At 50.9% G+C, this 18,300-nt stretch overlaps 1 protein-coding gene across 1 annotated transcript; it reads left to right on the top strand.

The window, feature by feature from the left end:
• Positions 1–1,598: 1,598 nt before the first annotated feature.
• Positions 1,599–18,131, top strand: LOC133348034 (voltage-dependent calcium channel gamma-2 subunit-like). Its single transcript, XM_061560856.1, has 4 exons — positions 1,599–3,076; positions 9,156–9,239; positions 11,603–11,743; positions 12,289–18,131. The coding sequence occupies exons 1-4, from the start codon at positions 2,860–2,862 to the stop codon at positions 12,924–12,926; spliced, it is 1,080 nt and encodes a 359-aa protein (XP_061416840.1). The 5' UTR covers positions 1,599–2,859; the 3' UTR covers positions 12,927–18,131.
• The last annotated feature ends 169 nt before the right edge of the window (positions 18,132–18,300 follow it).

The following is an 18,300-nucleotide window of genomic DNA, read 5'->3' as shown; positions in this document are numbered from 1 at the left end:
GAGCAATGGGGCCGCGCTCATCTTCGTTGGCCACTCAAGGCAACAACTGGACATTCCGCGTTCCTATGGCGGCTCTTGCGTCCGTATTATTTAGTTCATTGCATATTGTTCCCCTCCTGCAGCCCTCTATTAGATACCCTTCGTTCTTGGGCGCGGGGAACAAAGTGGACTTTGATTTGCTTTGCAAACAACATCCATCCACATCCCCTCCGCCTCCTCCCCTCTCATTGACGCGCTCTCTCCTCCTCCTCCTCCCCGCACCCCCCTCTTGGAGCGGCCGCTCCCTTTGTCCCGCATGCACGCGAGCAGCGTCTAATTAACCAGGCTCGGCGCATGCGCACTCGGGGTTTCTGTTAGCCAGATAATGCCACCTTCTTGCGCCAATGCCCCCCCCCCCCACTACAGACACAAACCCGGACCCCCCCCCCTATCAACTCAGAACCAAACTCTTTTACTATACACGCCCTATACCTCCTGTACCCCTAGCCCCCACACATCATTCTATCCCCTACTCATCCCGCTGTCTATCCCCTATACGTTCCCCTGTCTATCCCCTATACGTTCCCTATTACGATGCCCGACGCAACCCCGTCTATCCCATATGATCCCTGCATTCGCCTGCGATATCCGTTTATGACACCGTATAAAACAAACTAATTATGGAGATAAAAAAAAACTATCCGACAGTGTGCGGAGACTGTGGTCACCACCAGGCAGAACAGACCCGCGGAACGTCTGTAGAAACTCAATGCCTGATTCACAAACACGGAGGAGGATGCATCATCAACTGCCATGCGCCACTCCGCCGCTCGTGACGCAATTATTTGGCTCATCCACCTCAAGGTATAATTATCACTGTTGCTCTACATCAAAGACAGACTGTTGGGGCAAGTGCTGTTAGCGAGTCGCACCAATGAAGGCCGGAACGGCACACGAAGGGGGTATGGTGGCCAGCACCACGTCCGGCCGCCTCTGTCTCCCCAGTGGCGATGTTCACACATCACACCAGGTACTCATTTGAGGTTGAGTCGACCTATGAGAGGCCCAGGACCTGCATTGCCCTCTCCAACACCTCCTGCACCACCAGAGAGCGAGGAGAAAGCCAAGATGGAGAAAGCGTTGGTAGAGGAGATGGGAAATAGAGAGAGTGAGAGGAGAGAGGCAAGGGGGAGAGAGGAGACAGCGAGGAGATAGATCAAGAAGAGGAGGTAAATGCAGAGCAGAGTCAGAGGGGAGGTAGGGGAGGGAGATGGGAGAGCGAGGAGAAAGTCAGAGGAGAGGCAAGGGAGACAGAGGGAAGGGAGAGTGAGAAGAGAAGCAGAGGGGTAGAAAGTCTTGCTGCACGTGTGTGGGCTCTCATTTCAGTGGCCCCCTCCAAATCCTCTCAGTTGCCCCCCCCCCTCCCGTGACCCCTATCTCCAGTGACCCCCCCCCCTCTCCAAAAGAAAAACCCTCCCCTCCATCTCGGCTCGGAACATTTCGCACCCAGCCCCTCCTCTCCGCCAGCCGCGCCTTGACGTCCCCCACCCCCTCCTTTCTCCCCACCTCCTCTCCCTCCCTCCAACCCCCTCCCCTCCCCCCACTACGTCCCCCCACCCTCTCCCCGAGGCTGCTCATGGAATCGGGAGTGAGATTCTGGAAAGGAGGAACCGGGACGCGAGACGCGGAGACGCGGGCAGAGCTGCGGAACGGGGGGAGATGCTGCCGTCGGGCAAGATGCTGTAGAGGTGATGTGTGTAGCGTCGTGCTATAGAGAGACATAGCATAGAGCGTGATGCTATGGGGGGGGAGAGTGGCTGTTCGAGAGAGAGAGATGAGACAGAGCGAGAAGGTGCGGTGATGATTTAGGATGCGGATGCTATAGAGGGCAGCTGTAAGGAGATGCTTGCTACATTGAGAGATGCTTTGTAGAGGAATATGCTGTAGGAGCGACACGCTATGGAGACAGCAGCTGTCAAGAGAGACGCTGTGGGAATGAAGAGAACGGTGCCATAGGGAGGCGAGAGAGAGACGGTACGAGGTTACGAAATGCTGTGAAAAACAAGGAGACGATATTGCAGGGAGAGAAGGATGCTGTAGATAGGACATTGGGGAAGGCTGTAGGAGGAGAGAGATCGAGCCACAGAGAGCGAGGTGGTATGGAGGAAGACAGAGGCGCTGTAGAAGGGATGAGAAGTCATTGGGGGAAGGAGAGAGAAGAGCGCTGATGTGCAGGGAGCTTATTGTGGTGCAGAAGCCGCTGTAGAGAGACACGACGGGAGAGACAAGGCGAGAGAGAGAGACAGAGATACCAGCAGGGAAACAGCGAGTGAGACACGGGGGAGAGACGCGGAGACAGACGGAAGGGTTACTGTAGAGACACACGGCGAAGGAACAAGGAGCTGCTGTTGATGGAGGCGCGGAGAGTCAAGGAGAGCTGCTGCAGCTGATGCAGCTGATGGGGGAGAAGACGCATTCGGCTAGAGGCAAAGAGGAGGGAGACGCTGCCGTTGTAGCGAGAAGGGAGATAAAGAAGCAAGGAGATATTGACGCAGACAACGTAGAGTGCTGATCCTGCTTCGGAGACGCAGAGAGACACAAACACAGAGACAAGAGAGCGAGAGACAAAGACGCAGGTAAGGGACAGAGGGATAAGAGACTCGAGAAGAATCCAGGAGTGTGTGAGACAGGAGACGGGGGATACACAGACTCGCGAGTAGATAGACAGGCAGCGCAGTACACACCTAGTAAGACACAGACAGCAGACCCCCCCCCCCGAGGGACAGCCCCCCCCCTCCCCAAGGGAGACAGAACCCCCCCCCCCACCCCGTTCCCGCTTCCTCCGGCCACCGGGGGCCCCGTAGAGGATGCGGCAGCAGCATGGGAGTGGGCGCGGGTGAGCGCGGAGGGCGGATGCTGCTCGCGACCCTGGGCGCCTTCGCCGCCTTCAGTCTCATGACGATCGCCGTAGGCACCGACTACTGGCTGTACGCGCGCGGCCTGTGCCACAGCAAGGACAACGGCGACAATGACACAGGCAAGAAGATGCAGGAGGTGCTCACGCACTCGGGCCTCTGGAGAAAGTGTTGCCTCGAAGGTACGCGGTGGGGGGGGGGGGGTGAGAGCAAGGGTTGTTTGTTGGTGATGGCCCCGGGTGAGGTGGTTGAGGAGGGGTGGTAGGTTTGATTCGGCGGCAAAATGTTGGTGAGATCTTGAGCGAGCGGTGAGGCTGGTGATGGATGGTGGAGCCGATGGTGGGTTGGTGAGGCTAGCAATGCTCGTACGATCCTGAGGGATGTGTGAGGATTGAAGGGTTTAGTGAGAGTAGTAAGGCAAAATAAATATATAGGTGAGGTCTTTCGGGATGGTGAGGGTGGCGATGATGGAAATGTAGGCGCAATCCTCAGGGTTGTGTGAGACCGGTGAGGGGCTTGGTGAGACTTGTGTTTGTTGAGGCTGGGGGGGTTGGTGAGACTTGTGACGTCTGTCGGGTAGCTGAGCCTGATGAGGCTTTTACAAGTTAGTGAGGCTAGTTGAGTTGGGTGGTTGGAGGAGCCACTGAAACTGGTGAGGCTATACGTGTGGGGGAGTTGAGGTTAGTGGAATGGTGTGAGTTGGTGAGGCAAGTTGGGTGGGTAATTTTGTGAAGGTTAGAGGTATGGGTGAGTTGGTGAGAGTAAAGGTGTGGGTGAGTTGGTGGGGCTCGAGGTGTAGGGGAGTGTGTGAGGGTAAAAGAGTGGTTGCTTTGGTGAGGCTATAGGTGTGGGTGAGTTGGTGAATCTTGAGGTATGGGTGAGTTTGTGAGGTTAGAGGGGTGGTTGGGATGAGTGTCGCGGTTGTGGTGAGCGTTGTGGTAGATATTTTGAGGAGTGTTGTGGATATGATGAGTCTTGTGGTTGTGGTGAGGATTGTGGCTGCACTGAGCGTTGTGGTTGTGGTGAGTGTTGTGGTTGTGGTGAATGGTGTGGTCAGTGTTGAGGCTGTGATGTGGTTGTGGTGAGTAGTGTGGTTGTGGTGTTAGTTTTGCCGTGAGTGTTGTGGTTGTGGTGAGTAGTGTGGTTGTGGTGTTAGTTTTGCCGTGAGTGTTGTGGCTGTGGTGAGTGTTATGGTAATGGTGAGTGTTGTGGTTATGGTGAGTGTTGTGGTTATGGTGAGTGTTTTGGTTATGGTGAGTGTTGTGGCCGTGGTGAGCGTTGTGGTGAGAATTGTGGTGAGTGGTGTGGCTGTTTTCAGTGCTGTGGCTGTTTTCAGTGCTGTGGCTGTGGTGAGCGTTGTAGTGAGTGTTGTGGCTGTGGTGAGTTATGGTAGTGGTGAGTGTTGTGGTTATAGTCAGTGTTGTGGTTATGGTGAGTGTTGTAATTATAGTGAGTGTTGTGGCTGGAGTGAGTGTTGTGGCCTTGGTGAGTGTTGTGGTGAGTGGTGTGGTGAGCGTTGTGGTGAGTGTGGTGGCTGTAGTGAGTGTTGTGGCTGTGGTGAGCGTTGTGGTGAGTGGTGTGGCTGTTTTCAGTGCTGTGGCTGTGGTGAGTGTGGTGGCTGTGGTGAGTGTTGTGGTGAGTGTTGTGGCTGTGGTGAGTGTGATGGCTGTGGTGAGTGTTGTGGCCGTGGTGATCGTTGTGGTGAGCGTTGTGGTGAGTGTGGTGGCTGTGGTGAATGTTGTGGTGAGTGTGGTGGCTGTGGTGAGTGTTGTGGTGAGTGTGGTGGCTGTGGTGAGTGTGGTGGCTGTGGTGAGTTTTGTGGTGAGTGTTGTGGCTGTGGTGAGTGTTGTGGTGAGTGTTGTGGCTGTGGTGAGTGTTGGGGTTTATTAGGCCGGTGCGGCCGGTCACTGCGACCCACAGTCCCTGCGTGAAGGCGGTGATGGCGGCACCGGTGAAATCTCAGGTCCATTGTTGTGTCAAGCGAGTGCGAGGCGCTCGGGAGGTGGGGGGGGTGTGAGGGGAGGGTTTGTGGCGGGTGAGGGGAGGCGGTGGCGTGCAAGGGAGCGAGGGGGGCGGCTGTGTCACCAATAGAATAAAAACTGAGATTAGAACCCAGTTCACGGTGGGGTTTGGGATTGTAACGTCACACATCGGTCTCACGCTTTCCCTACCACTATCTCTCTTTCGTGACTGCAGGAATCCATACTCTTTGGTTCTTTCGGTATGTATTTCAATCCCTACCCTGATCTCTATCCCTATCGCTATATTTATTGCGACTCCTATCCCTGCACAATCTCTACTCATATCTCTATCCCTGCCCCTATCTCTATCCCTACCCATATCTCTATCGCTACCTAAATCTCTATTCATGCCCCTATATCTTTAGCCACATCTATTTTCATACCCCTATGTCTATCCATATATCTTTACCCCTATCTCTATCCTTGCTCCTACCTCTATGCTAAGCTGCTCTTTCTGTTTTATTGGCGAAAAAATAACCATCCCAAGGTGCGTCTATACTGCCGGCTCTTCGTCCAGACGTTTCGAGCGTTCTCCTCTAGCACGCGTGGGGGTTTCTCCGGTCACTCGTGTGCCCTCATCATACACACTCAACCAGGAATTGGCGACACAGCCCTATGCGGGACGCTCCTGAAAATTACCTTTTGAGACTCAGTGAGGCCTTTATGGAGAAATAAAGGATGCTCGGTTGATATTGTTGTTGTTTTGAGGGGTGGGGTAAAAAGGGGTGGAGGACAAGGGCGAAGGGGGGGGGCGAAGGGGGTTAGGACCCCCTGGGGGTCGCGGGAGAGATGCGCGTGCACAACAAGATGGCGGGGGCGTTGGGCGCTTTCACGGGCGTCGCGGGCACGCGCTTTGTTAGGGAGGGAGGGGACATGGCTGGCTTTTGCCTCCCTCCCCCTCTCGTCTGCGCCTCTCACTCCATCTCCTTCCTCTCTCTCACCCCAGCTCTGTGTCTCTCTCCATCTCCCTGACATCTGTGTGTTTATTCATCGCCCATACCTCTCCCCGTGTGTCTGTCGCTCCATCTCTCATTACACTACCTCCCTCCCTCCCAGCCTCTCTTAAACTCCTCCTCTGCGTGTGTTACTCCATCTCTCATCCCCTCTCCACTGTGTATCTCGCTGCATCTCTCACTTATTTCCCCATCTCCGACTCTCTCCATCTCTCATCCTCTGTCTCCATCCATCTCCTCTACTCTCCCCCCCCCTCAACCACTGTCTCTTCTCTCCTTCCAGACTCTCTCCTTTCTTTCTCTCCACCTCTCTTTCGCCATCTCTCCCCATTCCCTTTCACCGTGCTGATCTCCATCTCACTCCCGACTACCCAAGAGGCAGTGGAAGGATCGAAATTTGCGCTTAGCCCCATGGCGCGGGTGCGTGACTGTCCACATTACAGTGCCGGGATTCACGGCCACTGATTTGCGTTTGTTGAGCGATTTCGACTACGATTTGACATTCACTGCACTCGCCATTGGCTAAAGTAGTGCGTGTGCATGGTGTAATGTATTGCCCCTTACTGTTGCGGGAAAGATAATGTGCATACCCTATGACATCGCCATCAGCAAGAGAATACCGTTGTAGGCTGCGGGTGTCATCGGTGAAAATTATATATTAAAAAAAATCCAACATCAAAATGAAATTAGCACGCGAGTCTCTGTGGACGTGGGATCCTGGTCTCCCGTTACAGCGATAATGCATTTTAAACGACTCTCAAACTGAATAACAAGATTCGTTCAATTTCAACGAGCTCTCACTTTGTTAAATAGATGGAGTCAATACCAAAGGCGATTCATATCTCAATGAAAAACTCGCCTACTTAAATTATGTCAACGTCAAGCCACAGGAAAGAGGCATTGAATCTCGGTTGGTAAAATAAATGGCATCGATCACGATAGAATGGGATTTTTTTTGGAACGCTTAAATACGTGACTCAAATCGCACGGGATAATCTCAAAACGAGCTTGCATTTTGCTAAATAAAGATGTCAGCACAAAGGAAGCAGTTAATCGCAGCGGTCTCTCTAGGGGCTGCGGTCGTCCTTGTAAAAGAGCCGCTTAGCTCAATGGGCCTTAACCAGCTGAAATAATAAACTCCGAGTCTCTCGCCTACAGCAAGTTGAAGGGCGTCAATCGCGACGGACAATGGCTCGCACGGATTTTAATAAAGACCTAACGCACGCGAATCGCACGCGATAGCGATTTCTCAATGGGCTCGCTCTCACGTGGCTTAAACAAAGGACGTAAATCACAGCGGCTAATTAATCTCAAAGGGTCCTTCCTTGCCTGGTTAAATAACGGACATCGCCCGGTCTCTGTTCGCTCCGGGCCGCCCTTCAGCACCGGCGCGCGTGGACAGCGCCTCAACACCCCCCCCCCACCACCTCCAACCCACCCCACCAGACGTGTGACGTCATCACGAAGTGAGGGAGAAGAGGTGGGTCACAATGCGTGGCGTCATCGCGGCTAGCATTAAACGCGGTGACGTCATCGCCGATGAATCACGCGGATGACGTCACCGCGAATGAAGCACGTCCGGTGACGCCATAGCCCAGGAGCCACAATGAAGTAAATTGCAGTTAAACAATTGATGCGGCAATGCTGCTGCTACTGCTGCTGCCAGTGGCGCACAAGTACACATCTAACAACAACAAAAAACTGAACACATGTTCAATTACACAGTGGGGTCAATGGGCGACGTTTCGGGCAGTGATCTTTGTTTCAAAGTACACGAGGCATAAAGAAATGTAATTTGACAATGGGTCGTCACGGCGCACCTTGAACACAACGTTATGCCCATCAGCCAATCGATATGCGCCTCGTTTGTCAATGCTTTCCAATAGCAATCGTTCAAGCAACACGATGCATATGCAATGTTTGTTAATAACGATGGTGCTGATGGTTAATGCTAAAGTAAACTTAGTGCTGATGTTATGGTAAATGCTGAGGTAAACTCAGTATTGATGTTAATGATAGTAAATGCTGAGGTAAACTCAGTATTGATGTTAATGATGGTAAATGCTGAGGTAAACTCAGTGTTGATGATGATAAATGCTGAGGTAAACTCAGTATTGATGATGGTAAATGCTGAGGTAAACTCAGTATTTATGTTAATGATGGTAAATGCTGAGGTAAACTCAGTATTTATGTTAATGATGGTAAATGCTGAGGTAAACTCAGTATTTATGTTAATGATGGTAAATGCTGAGGTAAACTCAGTATTTATGTTAATGATGAGGTAAACTCAGTGTTGATGTTAATGATGGTAAATGCTGAGGTAAACTCATTGTTGATGGTAAATGCTGAGGTAAACTCAGTGTTGATGATGGTAAATGCTGAGGTAAACTCAGTATTTATATTAATGATGGTAAATGCTGAGGTAAACTCAGTGTTGATGATGGTAAATACTGAGGTAAACTCAGTGTTGATGATGGTAAATACTGAGGTAAACTCAGTATTGATGTTAATGATGATAAATGCTGAGGTAAACTCAGTGTTGATGATGATAAATGCTGAGGTAAACTCAGTGTTGATGATGGTAAATGCTGAGGTAAACTCAGTATTTATATTAATGATGGTAAATGCTGAGGTAAACTCAGTGTTGATGATGGTAAATACTGAGGTAAACTCAGTATTGATGTTAATGATGGTGGTAAATGCTGAGGTAAACTCAGTATTGATGTTAATGATGGTGGTAAATGCTGAGGTAAACTCAGTGTTGATGTTAATAATGGTGAATGCTGAGGTAAACTCAGTATTGATGTTAATGATGGTGGTGAATGCTGAGGTAAACTCAGTGTTGATGATGGTAAATGGTGAGGTAAACTCAGTGTTCATGTTACTGATTATGGTAAATGCAGTGTCTCTGTGCCAATGACAGACGTTATTGATGATTTTAATTGCGGTGATTATGTTAATGATGGTAAATAATGAGGTAAACTAAATTGTTGATGTTAATGGTTTGTGGCAAATTATGAGGTAAACTCAACGTTGATGTTATTGATGAGGTAAATGACTCACTGTTTTCAGTATTGACGATGATGAAGATGATAATTTCAGTGTTTTTTCTGCTATAGGTGGCAATGGCGCTGCTGCTGTTACAGCTTGGGCTGTTATTGTTGCTGCTACTGCTGTTATCGCCACTTCTGCTCCTGCCGAGTATCACTCTGACTGTTGCAGCTGCTGTTGCTGATGTTGCAAAGAGTTGTGACATGGCCTGTGCTGTCTCTTGCTCTATCCCCCAGGGGAGCTGAAGGGCGCTTGCAAGAAGATTGACTACTTCCCCGACGACCAGGACTATGAGAAGGGCAGCGCGGAGTACCTGCTGCGTGAGAGAACGCACACACACACATACACACCTGGTTGATCGGTGATCTTATATACATACACACCTGGGTGATCCTATACACATACACACCTGAGTACACCTGGGTGATCATATACACATACATACCTGGACGATCTTATACCCATACACACTTGGGTATACCTAGGCGATCTTATACACATACACACCTGGGATACCTGGGCGATCTTATACACATACACACCTGTGCATACCTGGGCACACCTGGGTGATCCGATACACATACACACCTGGGCACACCTGGGTGATCTTATACACATACACACCTGTGTGATCGGTGATCTTATACACATACCACCTGGGTATACCTGGGTGATCTGATACACATACACACCTGGGCATACCTGGGTGATCCGGTACACATACACACCTGGGCACACCTGGGTGATCTTATACACATACACACCTGGGCATACCTGGGTGATCTGATACACATACACACCTGTGTGATCGGTGATCTTATACACATACACACCTGGGCATACCTGGGTGATCTGATACACATACACACCTGGGCATACCTGGGTGATCCGGTACACATACACATCTGGGCACACCTGGGTGATCTTATACACATACACATCTGGGCACACCTGGGTGATCTTATACACATACACATCTGGGCAATCTTATACACATACACACCTGGGCATACCTGAGTGATCTGATACACATACACACCTGGGCATACCTGGGTGATCCGATACACATACACACCTGGGCACACCTGTGTGATCTTATACACATGCATACCTGGACGATCTTATACCCATACACACCTGGGTACACCTGGGCGATCTTATACACATACACACCTGGACACACCTGGGTGATCCGATACACATACACACCTGGGCACACTTGGGTGATCTATACACATACACTTCTGGGCACACCTGTGTGATCTTATACACATGCATACCTGGACGATCTTATACCCATACACACCTGGGCACACCTGGGCGATCTTATACACATACACACCTGGACACACCTGGGTGATCCGATACACATACACACCTGGGCACACTTGGGTGATCTATACACATACACATCTGGGCACACCTGTGTGATCTTATACACATGCATACCTGGACGATATTATATCCATACACACCTGGGCACACCTGGGCGATCTTATACACATACACACCTGGACACACCTGGGTGATCTGATACACATACACACCTGGGCACACCTGGGTGATCTATACACATACACATCTGGGCATACCTGGGCGATCTGATACACATACACACATGGGTGATCAGTGATCTTACACACCTGGGCACACCTGGGTCATCTTATACACATACACACCTGGACGATCTTATACACATACACACCTGGACGATTTTTACCCAAACTCACCTGGGCACACCTGGGCACACCTGGACACACCTAGGCGATCTTATACACATACACACTTGGGCACACCTTGGCAATGTTATACACAACCACATCTAGGCACACCTTGCCATTCGTATACACATGCATACCTGGGCACACCTGGACAATCTAATACACATACACACCTGGCGACACCTTGGCACACCTGCGCTATCTTTTACACGTACAAACCTGTACACCTGAACATTCGTATACACATCTGGGTACACTTGGCCATTCTTATACACATACAGACCTGGCACACCCCGCCTGGCTATGTAGGCTGTAAGAGGGATCTGTGTGTGTGTTTCTGCGTGGGGATTGGAAGTGCAGTAGTTAGCACACTGCACTCCGAACCTGGCGCCCTGAGTTCTATTCCTGCTCACGACCACTAATCATGTGACGAATATTTCAACCGGTCCTGGGTCTCCCCAAGATCGACTCAGCCATAAGCGAGTACCTGGTGCGGTGTGAGAACAATCAACACTGGGGAGACAAAGGCGACCGAGCGTATGCTGGCACCTTCGTTGCTGGGGGGCGACTGCCAGGAAGAATTGTCTTGTTTTTACATATGTATGTTTGGTACCAGCGTTGTCAAGATCGATCCTTTGTGGAGGAGGTTCGTGACGGGCACTTCCTTGGGAGTTTGTGGCAGTCGCCCTCCGGCAACAACGGAGAGTGATGCTCACAACAATGAGCAGAAGCGCCGGGTGGCTAAAACGCAGACAGTTGGCACAGTAGGGACCACAGTTGGTGCAATCTGCCAGTCACCTCAGGCAGAAAACCCATGGGTCTGTTCCGTGACCTCCTGCCAGCGGGCCTTTTATACTTCACCTGATTTCAAAGTGTACCTAGCATGGCACAAACGCCACGATGACATCACTGCCACTTAACAGTGAATGGCGGTTTTGTTGTTGTTGTCGTCGTTGTTATAGGCGTGGTGCGAGCGTCCAGCGCGTTCCCCATCCTGAGCGCGACGCTGCTGCTGTTCGGCGGCGTCTCGGTGGCAGCGAGTGAACTCTACAAGCGCAAGCACAACATCCTGCTGGGCGCCGGCATCTTCTGCGTGTCCGCGGGTGAGCACCGCCAGCTCCGGCTCTCAAACTCGAGCACTAACACCACACTGCCCACTTAAATCTCCAACACGCTCGTCAACAACACTGTGGGCCTTTGCAGAAAACTAAATGTATGCGTGTATTTTCATATATTCGGCAACGTTTCAGGCAATGACCCTTCTTCACAGCACAAGAAGGGCCATTACCCGAAACGTTGCTGATTACCTATTGTCTTTTTATATTCTATGGCCAGTGTTGTTGACGAGTGTGTATTTTTGTTCATTCTGCTTTGTGCACCAGTGCAGCAGCAGCATCACCAAATGCTTAGTTTACTCTCTGCATAGGCACAATTAATAAACAAAACCTCAACACATTTATTTGTAAATAATGCGGCCTTAATTAGGGCTTCATTGTGCTGAAGCTGGTAGCTGTCCTTGGCTGAGCTCCAGAAAATGTTTCCTCAACCACCTCCTGGTGCTTGTAGGGGCGGAGGGAAGTCCAGGTGGTTGGGGTGTCCTTGGAAAATATTTCACCCCTCCGGCGTGTCTCTCCCGCGCCTTTCCCAGGCCTGAGCAACATCATCGGCATCATCGTGTACATCTCGAGCAACTCGTACGACCCGGCGCAGAGTGACTCCAAGAAGAGCAGCTACCAGTACGGCTGGTCCTTCTACTTCGGCGCGCTCTCCTTTGTGCTCGCCGAGGTGGTGGGTGTCGTTGCCGTCCACGTGTACATCGACAAGACGCGGGTGGCCCGTGCACGGGCCCGGCCGCACCAGCTGCAGCACCTCAAGCGGCCCGTGCCAGCCCCGGGGCCCTACTCCACGTACCGGGCGCGCTACCGCCGCCGCTCGCGATCCTCGTCGCGCTCAAGCGACCCCGCTCGCTCCCGCGACGCCTCGCCAGGCCTCCTCCCTCCGCAGTCGCTCCAGCACCAACAGCAGCAGCACCAACAGCAGCAGCTACTGCCCTTGGGGGCACCGAGGTTGACGCAGGTGGGACCTCCCATGCCAATGGCCGTCACGGACATCATCCCCATGTACGCGCTGCAGGCCACGCCAGGCCGCGATGTGTCGTCAGCCTCCGCCTACAATTCTGTTCGTGGACCACCCGGGCCCTTCCTGCAGCCCCACGCGTTCTCGAGCAAGGACGACTTTGACGACTCGACGCTGCCGCTCGCGAACCGACGAACTACGCCCGTGTGAGCGTGGGGTGGTGGGCGGCAAGGAACGTGGGGTGGGGGTGAGGGGCGCCCAGGACGTTCCCACGATGGCGTGATGCTGGTGATGGAGGCCATGATAGGAAACTGGCAACGATCAAGGTGATCGTAATTATGATAATGATGGTGGTGATGATGAAAGCTACAATGACACACTAGGCGAAGATGGTGGTGATGGTGGTGGCTTATGTAGACGAAGGTAACAAGGATGAAGTGGCGGAGATGGTGGTGATCAAATTCACGATGAGGAACTAGTGGTATTGATGGTAATAATTGTTAGCGGTAGTGTCTCAATGATGTAGAGGGTTGTCAAGATACTGGACTGGCAGTGATAGTTGTCATGCTCACTGATGTCAGTCATGATAATGAACTGGCGGTGGTGATAATGATGATGGCGCTGAAGAATATGATGTTGATAATGGTGATGATTACGATGGTGGTCACGATTTTGTTGGTAGTAGTCGTGTTTACGATCATGATGGTGGTCATGATGATGATGGTAGTGATGATGGTAGTGATGATGGCGAAGCAGCCGTTGCTGGTGATGGTGCTGGGGGAATGGGTCAGGGACCAGATTTCAGTGTTTAATGTTGTGATGTTTGTTGAAAGAAAATGTTTTAAAAGGTGCACGTGGGCAGTGGCCCCACACATAGCTACATATACATAGCTACACACACAAATAGGTATATACACATCACCCACACACAGACATAGAGATGCACACATATATAAACATATACTGTACAAATCACACACATATAATACATACGTACAACACGCATATACACACTTCAGGATCACACGGATATACTAAATACGTACAGGTACATAGCGACAATAAACACAAATTAAAGAACACGTACACAGAACACACATAGGTACTTAACGACGCACACACGTACTGACATTCGCACACACTCATAGATATATTCACAAATAGAGATGCGCGCACTAACACAAGACACACGTACATACATACAACACACGTACATACATACACACATCGATACAAACATACATACAAACGTAAATAAAATAAACCCAGAACACGTGTATAAAGCGACCTCAATGAAGACGTCATGGCCATTTGAGACGGCCCACGCGCCGCGTCCCAGTGTACACCTGGGTCATCCCGTGTGCACCTGGATCCCTGTCTGCCCCTACCCCCTCTAGGGTGGTCTCCCCCCTTCACTTCCCCACCCCAATGCCCCCCCCCCATACCTTCCCCCCCCCCTCTCCCGCGGGGCCGCTCGCAGCGAGCCGCGTCTCTCAGTGCCATTAAGCGACACTCGTATGAATGAATGCCTTACTTCACACCCGTGTTCCACTCGTGACCACGGTCCGTCTTGCCTAGGGGAGGAGGGAGGGAGAGGGGAGTAAATTCCACATTCCCATGACTGGGGCGGGGGTGCGGAGAGCAGTTCAACCACAGTGGCGATGATGATGATCACAATAATAAAACGCGCTGCTAAAAATAACGGGGCGACGGGTTCAGAATCCGCGTCCTCACAGGGAGGTGTCACTCGGTTCGAATCCAGATGAGGGGGCGAGGTGTGCCAAACTGTGCCCAGGTGTGCCTAGGTGCTTATACGAAGTGATGTGTAGAGATATTTACGTAGAGAGATGTAGGATGAATTCGATGATGTTCTCCGCTCTGTGTCTGACTTTCGCCACCGCTGTAAATTCAGGTGCAGCAGCTAAATTCCGCGGAAGTTCCGCCTCTCGCTACTCCATAGCGCAACAACTTTGAATTTACAGCCGTATATATATAGCTACAACCACAGCCGCAGATCTGTGTCAACGCATAAACAATCGAGCGAGCGTAACTTTGTTTGTGTGAAGGTGACTTCCGCGGATGTCTATTGTCTCGGGACCCAAAGTGATGTAGCCCCCCTCACCTCCTCCAGGTGTCAAAGTGGGGACAGCTGTGGTCACGTGTTCAGAGAATTTATTTCCCAAACCTCTCTGCGCGCGAAACATAATAGTATTTTATTTATATTTGTACCGTGTATTTTTTGTATTAGTTTTTACATTTATTTATGTATTTATTTGTATACCGATTTATTTATTTACTTAATTACACCTGAAAAACTCTCCACGCCAGGTGAGCGAATGGGTCACGTGTCTACCAGCAGAGCGCAGTGTCGTTTTGTAACAGATTCCCTAGCCAATCACCGCGCGTTTCCTAAACCACTCCTCACACCTCCTCTCTCCTTCTTGCCACTCTGACATCTGCTCTTAGTTCAACTTACCTCCTCACTTCACGCCTCTCATCTTACTTCCACCCACCTCATTCTTCACTTCGTTACCTCTCCTCCACTATTCTCTCACCTCCTCACACCATGACCCTCTCCTGACCTCTCTTTTATCACCTCTTCTGACTTCTCTCTTCTGAAGCAATAGCGTCGCGACCTACGCTCATGGTTGTCATCACGCCTCCGCGATTCGACCCGACCTGTCCTTCATTAATTCATCTTTCATTCAAAGTCCGATGTCAATCCACTGCTGAATGAACGCCTCCCCAAGCTGTGTCGGTCATGATATTACCCGACATTATATGACCTGACCCGACCCCCCCAAACCTGATGTGACCTATATGACCCTACCCAACCAGACCCGATCAACTGTCGGCTTGTGACTCCAGGTTAAGGAGGCTGCAATCTCCATCTCGGTTTTCCCACTATCAGGTGTCAGCACGTGCAGGTGGGTTCATGGAGTCACTGGAATGCGCTGTCAGTGGCTTCATCATCAGCGCTTTCTCCGCAAGACGTGAGAGCGCGGCGGTCTTGGTGAGAGCCCAACACTCCAGCATCTCGTCATCCACCTATTCATCACCTATCACTCGATCCTTGTGTCAATCCACTCATCAATGAATCTACCTACACCTCGCGGCATCCGAAACTTGAAAAGCCAGGGCGCACCAGTGTTGATTCTGGTATCCAGCGAACAAGAGGGAACAAGTGGAGAGTCTGGACGGCGGAATTGATTTGGGTGTGGAGAGGCAACTATATCCACAGTCTCGGTGTAGAACTCCGCAAGTGGCGTGAGATTGCGAGAGCAGACTTTGGAGGTCACGTGCTGCCTGCACTCCCGCTGCGGGATGCGGCAGAAGGAAACGATGGCGAAAGGAGTGGTAGCATCAGTGGCCGTGATGATGATGCCCTCTTTAATTTGTCAATTTGAACTTGAGTGCCTCCCCAGCCACCTCGAGGAGCTACCTCTTAATTCGGGGCACAGAGTGGTTAGTGGGGGGGCATTGCTGTTTATTAGGGGGCATGGAGCGTCCCCCTACCCCGCCCCCCCCCCAAATCCTCTAGGATCGCCACAGACTGGAGCCACGCGCCGACACTGACCCTATTCCTTGTTGGGCACAGCCCCAGAAGCGGCTGCCCGTTTTGTGCAAAGAGCTACTGTCCATTATTAAATGTGCCGGTGCCAGTGCCAGCTCGTGAGCTGTTGCCCATAAGGCCTCGGAACACTGAGCCGCGTTTGAGTCCGGGAGTGAGTTTCTCTGCTGCTGTGTCGGTGTCGTCTGGGTTTCAAACTACAAACCCAGAAAGCTGGATTTTTTTTTACATAAATAAAAGTGGCCGGTTGCATAAATAACTTAAGGGTAATTCTCACTTTGTGTAGTTGACACTTAAAGCAATATATGTTACTGGGTGGAAGGGATTACTCGCGTTTTATGTAACCGGACACTGAGGCTTTGGAATCAGGGGTTTCATTTAGCATTTATTATGTTTAGCTGATCGTGACCACGTGATCAGATTCATTGCCTCCCTGTACAATTTGCTCGAAATTTGAGTAACAACAGCTGTCTCCTTATTTTACGAGCAGCGCCTGCTTTTTGTACAGAGTATCTGCTTAGTGTACAGCTCGTTGTCTGCTGTGTGTACCCCTGTCTAGTCTGTCAGCCGTGTGTACAGCTCTCTGGTCTGCTGTTGCGCATACAGCTGTGGTTTATGTGCTGTGTGTACAGCAGTCTGCTCTGTCTGTTGTTCGTACAGCTGCGTGGGCTGTCTGTTGTACGCACAACTGTTTGGTCTCTCTGCCGTGCGTACAGCTGTCCGGTCTATCTGCTGTGTATTATAGCTGTGTGTAACGACAGCTCCCTAACCACCCCCACCCCCATGCGGTTGATTTATCAGCAGGGAAACTCGCTTCCAGATGAATCCGCACGCGTCTTGCGTCCTAATGTTCTGTGTCCGAGTTGCGGTAAACACATATAGCGGAATTTGATTCCATTACTCTTGTCGTTTGTGAAAGTGTAACAATTTCAGAGTGAATCCGTCACTTTAGGGGGGGGGGGTGTTTAAAAACCAATCGGCCACTGAGCCTTTATAAACCTGGTCCACGCGAAGCGATTTTGGTTAAATCAAGGCGATTAACCGAGCGAGTGTCCCACGGAAGAGTCGTCGCGCCGCGTTTCGCGCGCCACCGTTCCGCGCGAGACACCGGGCGCCTTCCCACGCACGTGTTGCCAAACTCAGCTATTTATTTGGTCGCTGTTTCTCGGCTGCGACTTATTGGGTTTGTCGAGTGGCAGAATTTGTTTTGATCAAATTGGGTCTAGCGACACATTTTTAACGACTTTCTCATGCAAATGCATTGTTTCAGATTTCTGAACGGCTACGGCTATGTATCAGTCGACTGTGTGTAATAACTCCGGTAAGTTGTCTCAGTGGCTGATTTAACGACTTTACAAGCTATATCTACAGCGACATCTAGCGCCTTTTTTAGGTTGTTATAGGGGGCGACTTTCCTCATCTCGGGAGTTGGCAACGCTTCTTATTCCAATGGCGAGAGACGGATTCAACTCGCTCGGTTGTTTCCGAGTAAAACTGTGGGTTTTTTGTTGTTGTTTTGTTTAATCGCTTGCGTCGAAGCGTCACGTGTGCGTCGCGGCTCCAAGACGCTGAACCTTGCGCGGGTTTAAGAGCCATAATTATCATATTTAAAGGACTAATTAATTAGATTATTTTTTCTAATGCTCAAGCAAAAGGTGGCTTGGTCCATGCGTCGCGTTTCTAAGTTGGTCTCGGCTCGGGGTGGAGAGAGAATAAAGGGAACAGCGTGGAGGGAGGAGGTCCAATGCAAGCATCTGCGTGCTCACCACCACGTGATCCTCCTGCGTGTGCGAGTAAGGAGAATGGGTGATGTGATGGCGTGATGGTGGTGGACAGTTGAGTGATGTTATGGGCGATGGTGGTCGACATTGAGTGATATGGTGATGGGTGATGATGCCAATGGGCACTGGATAATGGTGGTGGTGAGGGGTAATAGTGATGGGCATTGAGTGATGGTATTGAATGATGGCTATGGGTAGTGGTGGTGTTAATGGGTGAAGACCACTGAGTCAT

Source organism: Lethenteron reissneri, chromosome 26 (genome assembly GCF_015708825.2).
Source record: "Lethenteron reissneri isolate LAM-NWPU_2019-01 chromosome 26, ASM1570882v1, whole genome shotgun sequence".
NCBI classification, from domain to species: Eukaryota; Metazoa; Chordata; class Hyperoartia; order Petromyzontiformes; family Petromyzontidae; genus Lethenteron; species Lethenteron reissneri.
This window is presented reverse-complemented; position numbering and strand designations above follow the sequence as displayed.